The sequence below is a fragment of the Rhinoderma darwinii genome, chromosome 3, assembly GCF_050947455.1.
Source record: "Rhinoderma darwinii isolate aRhiDar2 chromosome 3, aRhiDar2.hap1, whole genome shotgun sequence".
Lineage (NCBI taxonomy): Eukaryota > Metazoa > Chordata > Amphibia > Anura > Rhinodermatidae > Rhinoderma > Rhinoderma darwinii.
Genome location: NC_134689.1, coordinates 82,191,147 through 82,205,429, shown reverse-complemented (window position 1 = coordinate 82,205,429; position 14,283 = coordinate 82,191,147). Strand labels below are relative to the sequence as shown.

The 14,283-nt window shown below is 40.8% G+C and overlaps 1 protein-coding gene across 9 annotated transcripts in view; it reads left to right on the top strand.

Moving 5' to 3' along the window:
• Positions 1-14,283, top strand: part of TENM2 (teneurin transmembrane protein 2) — a 2,339,501-nt gene that overhangs the window by 1,258,091 nt on the left and 1,067,127 nt on the right. Inside the window, exon 1 of one of the 9 annotated variants that reach the window (XM_075856430.1) lies at positions 1,972-2,394. The exons of the other annotated variants lie outside the window; for them this stretch is intronic. Within the exon in view, the coding sequence (XP_075712545.1) occupies positions 2,349-2,394 (46 nt within the window). The 5' untranslated portion in view covers positions 1,972-2,348. Of the gene's footprint in view, positions 1-1,971; positions 2,395-14,283 lie in introns of those variants that run through there. 9 annotated transcript variants of the gene reach the window in all.

Below are 14,283 nucleotides of genomic sequence, written 5' to 3'. Positions count from 1 at the left end.
AGAACCAAGGAGTCTCTAAGTCAAAAATTACATAATCTTTTTATTTGACAATATTACACTGTTTACAAAAAACAAGTTTCTAAAAATGAATCACAAATAAAAGCATGGCCGCCACATGGGTCAATATACATCAGATATGGTCATATATGTAAAGACACATTACAGTATACCTCAAAGACAACAATATAGGTAGTGTGATGTAAATAGGATGAGGTATACAGGCTACAGGTAATATGTTAAACTGCTTCAGGAAAACGGTAAGAGGGATGAGACTCCCATGTATGGAAAATGCAAAAGAGAACAGGACTGAGAAACAACGTGTTATAATGTCCAAAAAGAAAAGCTCAAATATGTGTAAATATCGGGGAGTTGTTCATGCATATATAAGAGAGCCCAAATACCATGAACCAGCAAACACTGAACCAAGGAGCACTATCAAAGTACTAACCCATGTAGCTGAGACTCCAAGAATGGCGGCCGGCCCCAACGCGTTTCGGCTTCCGCCTTCGTCTGGGGGGAAGGCGGAAGCCGAAACGCGTTGGGGCCGGCCGCCATTCTTGGAGTCTCAGCTACATGGGTTAGTACTTTGATAGTGCTCCTTGGTTCAGTGTTTGCTGGTTCATGGTATTTGGGCTCTCTTATATATGCATGAACAACTCCCCGATATTTACACATATTTGAGCTTTTCTTTTTGGACATTATAACACGTTGTTTCTCAGTCCTGTTCTCTTTTGCATTTTCCATACATGGGAGTCTCATCCCTCTTACCGTTTTCCTGAAGCAGTTTAACATATTACCTGTAGCCTGTATACCTCATCCTATTTACATCACACTACCTATATTGTTGTCTTTGAGGTATACTGTAATGTGTCTTTACATATATGACCATATCTGATGTATATTGACCCATGTGGCGGCCATGCTTTTATTTGTGATTCATTTTTAGAAACTTGTTTTTTGTAAACAGTGTAATATTGTCAAATAAAAAGATTATGTAATTTTTGACTTAGAGACTCCTTGGTTCTTCTTTTTGGTGCAAGGTGAATATATGTGTGCAGTGTATGTAATGTATATATGTGTGTATAATATAATATATATATATATATGTGTGTGTGTATAAATACAATATGGTGTATGTGATTTTTGTAATTGTGTGTATGTGTGTGTAATGTATACAGGTGAATATATGTGTGTGCAGTGTATGTAATGCATGTGTGTGTATATAATATATTTATAAAATATGGTGTTTGTAATGTGTTTATTTATATATATATGTATGTAATGTTAGTAGTGCGCGCGCGTGTGTGTGTTTGTGTGTGTGTGTTTGTGTGTGTGTGCGTGCACGCGCGTGTGTGTGTTTGTGTACATGCCCAGCTCACTTTACTATTGATAGAAGATGTAGCGTGTATCAGTATCACCTCTCTAAATCAGTGTTTTTCACTATTTCTGAGCCAAGTGCCCCCTACTCATAGCAATGATACTGAAGTGCCCCCCAGGCAGTGGTGACAGTGTGAGTACCCCTAGAGACATGGCATGTACCCCTGGCATACCTATACCACAGATTGAGAATGTAGGACATATAGAAATGCAATGTGTCAATAACATATCATATATACTAAACAGAGCTATGCAGCCTTTACTGTACCCATTGGGGACTGGCAGTCATTTCATCTCACAACTTTCTGTCACTCATATGAGAAGCTGCAAATTGCCAACATATTGATCTATATATTAGTTGAATTGCTGCATTTGACATAATAGATTCAGCTGCAATCCTGAAAGGGAACCTTAGTCTTGGAGATCCCAAACTCGTCTCTACTACACCTGTGTGTGGGTATATATAGAGGAGGGTGAAGTAAATAGCCCCTGAGGGACCAGGTAGCGCCTGCCAGGCACAAGTGGCATTAGAATAACGGTGCGGTGCTAATAATGCCGTAGTAGTAGTGACGAGCTGAGTGGTGTAAGGTGCTCGCTCGGCTGGCATAAGATAAGGCGTGCTGGCAGCGGGCAGGGCTGTGTGTGGAGAGCACATTGTCCCCTCCTCTGTACTGTACCTATGTGCGGCGGGCTCGGCATTGATTCACATGTGTTGTCACATTCCAGTGACTCGTCCCTCTGTCTGCTCACGCCGGAGCTCTGTCATCATGTGTGAGGCTTCTCACTCGTATTCCGAGCTTCTCCCTCTCACTTGTGCACAGGACTGAGGCGCCGTCACATCCCTCCTGCTCCTCCTGTACAAGGGATTTACTAACACGGGGGATAAGCGCATAGCGAGCGAGAGAGCGAGCGACACTTTCCCGCCTGCACCTTGAGGACTTATTACTGTGGCGGTGACAGGAGGGAGAGCGATGCTCCAGCCGGCTACCAAGGGAAGGAAGCCCACGGCAGAGGCAGGTAAGAGGTGGCAGAAGCGGCGGCATTGTGTCTGCATTTCTCCAGTCAGCGCCTGCAGCAGGCACCATACCTCTCTCCATAGACTACAGTGGGATGATACACGCTCACATCTCCCGTCCAGCCTCTGTCATGCTCGCACAATACTGAAACCGCATATTATGGCGACTTGGCACACAGTTGCCTAGGAAGCATTGCATTCTATATCCAGGACATTTCTTCTATTCACAGCCGTCTCTATCACATTATTTCTGGTAGTAGGCGTTGTATATTGCTATTTCTTTGAATTCTCAGTCAAGAATGTGAATATTTTTCCCTTATATGAGCAATGTGGGTGCCATCTGTCATGAATGCCCCGGTGGTGGTGGCATTAGATGTGTTCTAGTTTTGGGCACCATGCTGTTGGGGCACTAGGTTAATGGTGATTGGAAAATGAAGTTTTCTTGAGAATTGCCGTTTATGCGACTGGACGTATTTTTCATTATCTCTAATGTGAAGGGCTGAAGTTGTGAGGTAAACTTAGGCGAGATGCCCGCTATACATCATTACTATTTTTTTGTCGTGCTTTTTTTTTTCTTCTTCTGTTTTCCGGAACGGTTGCCAGCGCTGAAATTTCCATCCCACAAAGTATCAAAATGCCTTCTCTATTCTGTATGCACTGGGCATTAGTGGCAGCTGGATATACATAGGGCACTTGGCATATGTAAGAATGCCATGATAAATGAGTTGACCCAGCGTAGCGCTGTTCACAAAAACTATCTTGATTGCCCAGCTTTCAAGGCACCCATTGATTTTTTTTCTCCCTGAATATCCAGCATTGTCCTCTAATCCTATCAGGCTTTCATTGCATGCAAGAACAAGAGATGGAATTATACTCCCATGATACGCTGCACTTTCTATAGGACTTACAGATGTCACGTTACCGTGTGAGTTTGGACTAAATGTATATGAGATGGCATTGACGGTGAGGCTGCTGGGCGCCTATTGGTACCTCCGTACCTACACTTTAGGTTGTTTGGTTGCATTAACCCAATCAGGTGTGGACGGGCCTGCTTTATCAGTAGGCAGCAGGGCACTTCAGCATTGAATCAGTTCATAGAAAACCTTGTTCCCAACTGATTATTAGATTTTGTAGTAACGCACAAGCCAAATGGCGTCCCATATGTTCTGAAACAAAACTGTGCTTTCCATGAAATTCACAGGGCTGGTATTTTACACCGTACAGGTAGAAGCTCCAGAGAGGAAACGTGTCCAAGTCGTCACGCCAGGTCTTTGCTCGCATTTAAGGTTTTTTGTAGGGTCAAGGTTGGCATCGTAAATGGGTTACAAGGGGTTGGGATACGCAACCAAAGCAAAATATAAGGTGATCAGACTGGGTTTTTTTTTCTGCATCATAATCGCTATACAATGTGTACTAACATTGTGTATATATATATATATTATACATACTATTATTATTAAGAGATTGTAAAATAAATATGTTCACTACATGTAGATATATATATAAATATGATACATATACTGTCAATATATATAGATTTTCTTTATATGTGTGTATAATATATATTATACTATCTAGCTGTGTGTATATATGTATAAATATAAGTGTGTGCATATATATATATATATATTTATTTTTTTCCCTCTCTATACACACAAGATATATATAGATAGATAGATAGATAGATAGATAGATAGATAGATAGATAGATAGATAGATATGAGATAGATAGATAGATAGATAGATAGATAGATAGATAGATAGATAGATAGATAGATAGATAGATAGATAGATAGATAGATAGATAGATAGATAGATATGAGATAGATAGATAGATAGATAGATAGATAGATAGATAGATAGATAGATAGATAGATAGATAGATAGATAGATAGATAGAAATGTACACCCATTCATACCGCTCCAGCATTAGAGTTTACATGTTGTTCCTTTAGCCTGTGGTACATTACTGGCACGCAGCGAGACATAGAGGATCCTCGTATTCTGGAGGATCACTGGCCTGTGTATCTACAACATTTAATACTCTGTTTTTGATGATCTGTTATTATTACAGTTGTTAGACGGGATTAGATAACCAATCAGGGACTACGTGGACCATTTCTAATAAGGAGCACTTAGCTGGACATTTGTCACCTAGCAGCATTGAGGCACCTGCTTGGTATCTATCCATGTGGAAGCTTTGCTGTACTTTTACCAGTAGATGTTGCTAGAGAGTAAAGAAAGGCATTGCCACTATACACGGGCACAGAACCATTGGCATTGGAAAAGCTAAGACAGTACCTGCTGTTACCACTTACCTGAGTGGGTGATTAAGCTCAAGAATATAATAAACCTTGCCTTTGTGTTTAATGCTGAACAGCTCAGGACGCCGCTGCATTACCTGGCCTTAAATGTGTTGCTTGTTTTCTTCATTTTAGACTCATTTATCTGTTAAAATTGCAGCCTTTTAGTTAAAGCAGTTGCTTAACATGTAGGTCCTTTTAAAATAGATTTTTCTATGGTAAGGGTTAATTGAAATGCAGCCCACATAATGAGAATGAATTGTAAGCAAAGTGAAGATGAACTAGGCGTCTGGAATGGCTATTAAGGGGCTTGAGGCAGATGCCCACATTAATGGGCTGATTAACATTGGAGACATATTAAAAAGCACAAAGTCCTGCCGAAGGAATCAGCGTTAAACAATACACACTTCGCTCCGAATAGGGGAGTTTCAAGAAAACTAGTTACATAGACAACTTTCTAGAGTCCGAAGGGAAGGATAAAAATAGAGAAAGCGTAATGTGAATTTTGCTTGTAACCTGAAAACCAGAAGCACTTCTTGATATGAACCAGTTATGATAGGAGTGTTTGTGGTAAAATGAGAAATTCGTCCCAGAGGACTGTAATCGCACTGCATAGATGGATATTTTACTGATGCAATTTCAAGTAAGCACTGACCTCTATCTGTACGAGTATTTATTTGTAGACGTATAGCATCAGCTGACAGGTCTGAAGACCACAGCGTGCGATCCAAGATCTATACATGTATATATGGTGTGTATATAGAGAGATCAGTAAAGCTCCAACTAAACCGCTTCTGCTGCTTACCAACAGCCTGATCATTACAGGATTCTTTGCGAGCATTAAAAACACTAGACCAAAAAATTATGAGGTACCGAAAACGAAAATATTTCTTTTATTGCGCGGATCCTTAATAATTACTAAGCCATAAAACAGTGCCAATTAATTTTACGCTCAATTAAAATGGTTCTAGACAAACAATGTTAACGTCTGGTGTCGTGTTATACGACGTCCTGTAAATTGGAACCCTCAGGAAGGTGTCTTTTCACAAACACAGCTCTCAGCATCCGGATCTCCACCAACTGTAAATATATGCTCAATAAATCCCGTATATCTGGTCTTGTGGGACTTTCTCATGACCACCAAAGAGATTTTCCTTAAAAATGACAGCCGATACAAGAAATGTCTTAGTACGCAGTTGTTAATATGTTAATAAAACTCTGCGACTTTTCAGAAAAGCAGCAAGTGATCTAGTTCAGCAGAGGTGTTAGACGTGAACTCTTATCGCCATAGAAATGCAGCTCTTGTCATCACAACTTCTTACCGCCATTGTATATACACATCTGAGGGCTTTGTTGTCACATCTTGGACCGAAAATCTTAGCACAAGATAAAATAATGTTATTTAGTATCGTGCAGCCCATTTCAACCAAGGCTGTTTTCACTGTGGCAGAATTTGTACAGATTCTTAAACCTCTACCTACTTTTCCAGAGCTGAATTTGCGTACATTGAGACATATTTCTAATAGCCGTCATCTCTCCGATATAGCTGCTTCATAATATGATCACACAGTGTTTCTCACTGGGATCAGTTACTTTTTATATATAGATATCAAAACATTTTATAGGATAAGAAAGACAAAATAGAAGCTGAATATAGTGTCAATCCTACACATATGGTCTTTTGGCGCAGACAGCTTTTTCATTTTTTTTATAATTTGCCGACATTTAGGTCTTTTTTAATTTTTTTTAAAAAAAGGCTGGAAATTGACACAAATGAGCATTTTCCTTGTTTTACTACAATTCTTTTGCAGTAACTGGTCATATAGAAAAATGTGGAAAAAATGATACAATTAATTTGAATACTGAAAATATTACGGTATAATCTCGTATTCTCACTGTTTTTCTGATAAATCCGGATGATATTGTCAGTCTGTAACTCTTACCTGATCACTTCTCAGTATATTGTACAATGTTCAGTATAAGCATATTGGTATAGTTGTTCACTCGAAATAAAACATTAAATGTGCCTTAATTAGACTTCTATGAAGTTTCAATCCATTTAGTGAAAGTTTCAAGAACTTATGCAAATTAAAATTAATTGCTATAAATCTTGGTTCATAAGTGAATCATATTTTTCGTAATTTTTTTTTTTTACCACCACTTTATGTGAGATGACTGAAAGAAGAGAGCAATAGCTTAATCACTCCCAAGCTGCCGCAGTGTAAATAAAAGAATGTGCCTCAAATGATAACAGTGGGCTTCATCTATTAATACTGGCCACACATATAGATATAGACACATATAAACACATATATCACATCAAGATATGATTGTCCATCAAGGCAAATAATTGTATTGCTGTGTCAGTTCCCATCCTATCGCTCCATCATCACAATTATGCATTAGTTGCCATTAACCTGTGGGGTGTTATTATCCACTCCCTAAAACGGGGGTATTTAGGTCACATCAAAAACTCCACAGCATCTACGCAATAGATTGACATGCTTCAGATTTAAAATCCGCACCGCAGGTCAAATGCTGCACTTGTTTCCTGCACCTCTTTTTCTCTTAGGGCATGACCACACATGGCGGAATTCCTCCGCAACTGTCCGCATCAATGCCGCACCTAATCCGGGTTGCGGATTACGGCTGCGGATCTGCACAAAATGTGCAGAAAATTGATGCGGACTAGCTGCTGCGGACTGCGGGAAAAGTGCTTCCCTTCTCCCTATCAGTGCAGGATAGAGAGAAGGGACAGCACTTTCCCTAGTGAAAGTAAAAGAAATTCATACTTACCGCCCGTTGTCTTTATGACGCGTCCCTCCTTCGGCATCCAGCCCGACCTCCCTGGATGACGCGCCAGTCCATGTGACCGCTGCAGCCTGTGCTTGGCCTGTGATTGGCTGCAGCCGTCACTTACACTGAAACGTCATCCTGGGAGGCCGGACTGGAGACAGAAACAGGGAGTTCTCGGTAAGTATGAACTTATATGTTTTTTTACAGATACATGTATATTGGGATCGGTAGTCACTGTCCCGGGTGCAGAAACAGTTACTGCCGATCGCTTAACTCTTTCAGCACCCTGGACAGTGACTATTTACTGACGTCTCCTAGCAACGCTCCCGTCATTACGGGAGCCCCATTGACTTCCTCAGTCTGGCTGTAGACCTAGAAATACATAGGTCCAGCCAGAATGAAGAAATGTCAAGTAAAAAAAGCAAGACGCATCCGCAGCACACATGACATGTGCATGACAGCTGCGGACTTCATTGCGGAACTTTGAATCTCCATTGAAGTCAATGGAGAAATTCCGCCATGAGTCCGCCACTGCTCCGCAACAGACAGAGCATGCTGCGGACACCAAATTCCGCTCCGCAGCCTATGCTCCGCAGCGGAATTGTACGCATCGTGTAAACGAACACTGCTAAATTAAAGTGAAAGTCAATGTAGAAACGGCTCCGCTGCGGATTAACGCTGCGGAGTGTCCGCAGCGGAATTTAAGTGCAATTCCGCCATGTGTGAACCCGCCCTTAATGAGATTTGATCAATTCTCATCCACTTTGCTGCTCCTTTATTAAGCTATGAATTTCTGCGCTTAAATTCCGGACGGACATTCTGCAGCTTTTCCGTCCTGTGTGCAGGGAAGATTACATTGTAATGTGTCTGGTATGGATAACATTAAAACTATTTCTATAGAAATTCACATGTGCTGGGAACTTCATTGGTTGTGTGCTTCCCCCCTCCCTCCATTTGGGCCAACAAGGAAAAATTCCCCAAAATGACGCACCTAGTGTAGGCTGCAAATTACATACTGTAAAAGGAAAGTTACATTTAAGCGTGATGCCGTATTTCTTATATTCCAATTCACTAATGTCGGGTATCAGTTTGTTATGGTGAAATGACAGTGCGAACAACCATACATAACGATAAGTGGTGTCAGGGGTCAGTGTGCCCAATTTCAGATACATAGCTATAATTTAACCTAAAAAAAACCATGCTATTTTTGGCCTGATGGCCTCCTTCACACAGTGTTTTTTCTGGCGTTTTAAACTGCATGTAAAAGCACCAGTGTTTATTAAACGTATCATGTGTTTTTTTATTTGAAAACATTTTAAAGGCTATGTACACCTTTTTAAAACGCTGTTTGTTTTTTTAAATGTGTACCATAGCAGTTTCCTCAGAGAAGCATAAATTCAGCCTATAAGAGCACATTCACACGTGGCGGAATTGCTGTGGAATTCCACTGCGGCCAGTCTGTCCATTGGTTTCCACACCTTTTTAGTTATCTTCGTGCAGACGTTGCGGACAACTCCCCTGCGGTGCGTAATTTGGTGTCCGCAGCATACACTGGCTGTTGCGGACTTGATGCATACTTGTGGCGGAATTTTTCCATTGACTTCAATGGAGTTGCAAAATTACGCAATGAAATCCGTTTGGAATTTTGAGGCAGATTTTACTCTGCCTGCAAGCCGTTCTTCGCCCGCGGACATTGAGCGCCGATGGGCAGAAACGCCGCGAAATACGCTTTCTCTGCCTCCCATTGATGTCAATGGGAGGTCAGAGACGTAAACGCCCAAAGATAGGGCATGTCGCTTTTTCCCCGCGAGCCATTTTTTCTGCTCACGGGAAAAAAACACCTCCGCCTCCCATTGAAATCAATGGAAGCCATTTTCGGTCGTTTTTTGGCGCATTTTCCGACGCGGTTTTTGCGTAAAAAAAATCAGTGTGAACTGACCCTTAGTAGGCTTTTCTATATTTCACTGTAGACTAACCTCTTGCCGTCACAGTCATTTTTCAGTTTCATTTCCCCCATCTTCAAAAAGCCATAACTTTATTTATTTTTCCGTTGACAAAGCCGTATGAAGGCTTCTTTTTTTATGGGACGAGTTGTAGTTTTTAACAACACCATTTATTATACCATATAATGTACTGAAAAACGGAAAAAAAATCTTTGTGGGATGGAATAGAGACAAAACAGCGATTACTCCAGTGTTTTTGAGTTTCATTATCGTGTTAACTTTATTTTGCGGGTCAATACTATTATGTGATACCAAATTTATATATAATTTTTATGATATACTGAATTTACAAAGAGAAAACAATGTGTTCAAAAAAAATTGTGGCCATATTCTGAGAGCCATAATTAAAAAAAAAAAAATGTTGTCGCTGGAGTGATGTAAGGGCTTGTTTTTAGCAGGTCGTAGTTTTTATTGGTACCAATTTGGGATACATATGACTTTTTAGAATCATTGATTGTGGCTTTTTTGTTTTTTTTCTTTACGGAGTTCACCGTGCGGGTTAAATAATGTTATATTGTATCAAACTTGTATAGACTCAGCAATAACAATTATGTTTATTCTTTTTATTTAGTACATTAACCCCTTAATGACCGGGCCATTTTGCACGTTAATGACCAAGGATTATTTTTTGTTTTTTCACGGTCGCATTCCAAGAGTCGTAACTTTTTTTTTATTACGTCGACATAGCCGTATAAGGGCTTGTTTTTTGCGGGACGAGTTGTATTTTGTAATTGCACCATTTTTAGATGCTTAACAATATATTGATTAACTTTTATTAACTTTATTTTAGGAGAGAATTGAAAATAAGCAGCTATTCCAGCATTAATTTTCACGTTATAAATTTATGCCCTTTACTATGCAGCATAAATAACATGTTACCTTTATTCTATGGGTCGGCACTATTACGGGGATACCAAATATGTAAAGGTTTTATATGTTTTCCTATGTTTGCACAATAAAAACCCTTTTAGAAAAAAATTACTTGTTTTTGCATCGCCGCGTTCCAAGAGCCGTCATTTTTTTATTTTTCCGTCGATGTGACCGTATGTGGGCTTGATTTTTGCGGGCCAATGCGTAGTTTTCATTAGTACTATTTTGGGGTACATAGGACTTATAGATTAACTTTTATTTTATTTTTTATGGGGGGAATGGGAGAAAAGAGAGAATTTTGCCGTTGTTTTTTGCGGGTTTTTTGGACGCCGTACATCCGGCGGTTTTATTAATGTGTTCATTTTATTGGTCAAGTTGTTATGATCGCGGGGATACCATATATGTGTATGTGTTATTTGTTTTGACACTTTTACTGAATAAAACCACTTTTTGGGCAAAAAAAGTAGTTTTATTTGATTTTGACTGTAATTATTTTATTTTTTTTCAACAAACTTTATTTAACTGATTGACATTTTTTTTTTAAGTCCCACCAGGGGACTTCACTATGCGATGTGCCGATCGCATATATAATGCTTTGGTATACTTAGTATACCAAAGCATTATTGCCTGTCAGTGTAAAACTGACAGGCAACCTGTTAGGTCATGCCTCCGGCATCGCCAAACAGGCAGTTGCGGAAGACAGACCTGGGGGTCTTTGTTAGACCCCCGGCTGTCATGGAAACCCGACGGCGACCCGCGATTTGTTTGCGGGGGCGCCGATCGGGTGACAGAGGGAGCTCCCTCCCTCTGTCAAACACATTAGATGCCGCTGTCACTAATGACAGCGGCATTTAATGGGTTAAACTGCCGGAATCGGAGCGCGCTTCGATTCCGGCAGTTGCAGCAGGAGCCAGGCTGTGTATAACAGCCGTGCTCCTGCCGCTGATCACGTGGGTACACTGGCAGTACCCGCGCCATCCTCCTCCTCATATATCCGTCCTCCTGCGCGAACTAGCAGCTGCTGAGGACGGATATATCCGTCCTTCGGCGTTAAGGAATTAAGGGAAAAATACGAAAAAACATTTTGTACTAAAAACTAATTTTTACCACAGGCTGATGGCCTTCATGCCACGCCGCATTGATGCAGTAATAAATGCAAAAGGAGCCCCGACGAAGTATTGAGTGCATATACATTTTTGAAATTGGGCTTATATAATATTCAAATTTTCTGAGACACTAAAGGGCATGACCACACGTGGCGGATTTCCTCCGCAACTGTCCGCATCAATGCCGCACAGAATCTGCGTTGCAGATTCTGCTGCGGATCTGCACAAAATGTGCAGTAAATTGATGCGGACTAGCTGCTGCGGACTGCGGTAAAAGTACTTCCCTTCTCCCTATCAGTGCAGGATAGAGAGAAGGGACAGCACTTTCCCTTGTGAAAGTCGAAGAAATTCATACTTACCGCCCGTTGTCTTGGTGACGCGTCCCTCCTTCGGCATCCAGCCCGACCTCCCTGGATGACGCGGCAGTCCATGTGACCGCTGCAGCCTGTTATTAGCCTGTGATTGGCTGCAGCCGTCACTTAGACTGAAACGTCATCCTGGGAGGCCGGACTGGAGACAGAAGCAGGGAGTTCTCGGTAAGTATGAACTTCTATTTTTTTACAGGTTGCTGTATATTGGGATCGGTAGTCACTGTCCAGGGGGCAGAAACAGTTACTGCCGATCGCTTAACTCTTTCAGCACCCTGGACAGTGACTATTTACTGACGTCTCCTAGCAACGCTCGCGTCATTACGGGAGCCCCATTGACTTCCTCAGTCTGGCTGTAGACCTAGAAATACATAGGTCCAGCCAGAATGAAGAAATGTCAAGTTAAAAAAGCAAGACGCATCCGCAGCACACATAAAATGTGCATGACAGCTGCGGACTTCATTGCGGAAATTAGAATCTCCATTGAAGTCAATGGAGAAATTCCGCCATGAGTCCGCCACTGCTCCGCAACAGACAGAGCATGCTGCGGACACCAAATTCCGCTCCGCAGCCTATGCTCCGCAGCGGAATTTTACGCCTCGTCTAAACGAACACTGCTAAATTAAAGTGTAAGTCAATGGACAAACGGCTCCGCTGCGGATTAACGCTGCGGAGTGTCCGCAGCGGAATTTAAGTGAAATTCCGCCACGTGTGAACCCAGCCAAATTGTGGGTTTTAATTAAGTGTCAGGACATGTTCACACGGTTAACAAAAAACGGCTGTAAAATACGGAGCTGTTTTCAAGGGAAAACAGCCTCTGATTTTCAGCGTTTTTTTAAGTATCAAGTGTTTTTTACAGCCGTTTTTGGAGCTGTTATCTATTGAGACAATTAAAAACGTCTCCAAAATGCACCTCTTTCTTACGGGGTGGTTTTTTATGCACCATTTTTAAAAACGGTGTGTAAAAAAAAACGCCCCATGGGTGCAGAACTACGTTTTTTCATATATATATATAATTATTACTATTTTTTTTAATGCCAATCATCCCCACCTTTTAGCGAAATCTGAGGTACATGTACGCCAGTTGTACGCTCTAAATATATGGCTCAGGAGCAGAGCCTGCACCATACGCTGCTGACACTGCTTGCAACGGCCCGGGACCGAAGATAACTTCTTCTATCGCTCCCCCCGCCTCAAAGTCAAAATAGGGGGGGGGATTAGTTTACATGGCAGCCATAAGCCTATGGAAGGCCTCAGTGTCTGCCTCCTGTGCTTGATGCAGGGCTTAATAGTAGAGCACAGAAGAAAAGCAATACATAAGTTACTGTGATCAGCTCACTTCCCCGAAAGTTTAATAACAAGCGATTAAAAAGTCATATGCACCCTAAAATGGTACCAATACCAACAACAACTTGCCCAGGAAAAAAACCAAGTGCTCAGACAGCTCAATCGACAGAAAAATAGCAGTTTCAGAATATGGCAAAACAAAACAATTTTTTTTAACAAATTTTTTTTATTTTGTAAAAGTAGTAAAACATAAAAGATATAAATTTAGCATCGTCGTAATTGTATTGACAGAATTAAGATAACGTAATTCTAATCATACAGTTAACGTCGTAAAAATGAAACGATTGCAGGATTGCGTTGTTTTTTTTTTGTTTTAATTTAATTCCACAAAATATTTTTTTTAATTTTCTCAGTACCTTATATGGAACATTAGATTAAAACAAAAATACAACTTGTTCTGCAAAAAAAGCCCTCATACGCTATGTCAACGGAAAAATAAAAAAAGTTATGGCTCTTGGAAAGCGGGGAGGAAAAAAACTGAAATGAAAAAATGCAAATTGTCTGTGTCCTTAAGGGGTTAAATAATATTATAGATTTAGGGCACATTCACACGTGGCGGAATTGCTGTTGAATTCCGCTGCGGACAGTCCGCAGTGGAATTCTGCAGCAGACGGTTTTTACATTTGTTTGTACACATTTTTAGGAAAGTTAGTTCAGACGTTGCAGAAAATAATTGTGCGGAAATCAGGCTGCGGTCCCCCAAATCTGCACTATTTGCAGCGGAAAAATTCTGCCACGTCTGAACGTGGCCTAACAGAGCGCCATAATAGTATGTTGCAGGTCCTCTGGGCGCTCCTGTCCTTGTCGTACTGTGAAGGCATGGGTCGTTAAGGAGTTGAAGGTCAACATTCTTCATGGAATAGTTTACAATTTGATTGATTTTTGGTGTTTAACCCCTTGGCGCTGCAGCCACTTTTGACCTTCCTGACCAAGCCTCATTTTTCAAATCTGGCATATGTCACTTTATCTGGTAATAACTTTGGAATGCTTTTACTCATCCAAGCGATTCTGAGATTGTTTTGACACATTGTGCTCCTAAATTAGTGGCATCCCAAGTTCATTTGGTCAAAAAAAATCTGTGTTTATTTGTGAAAAATA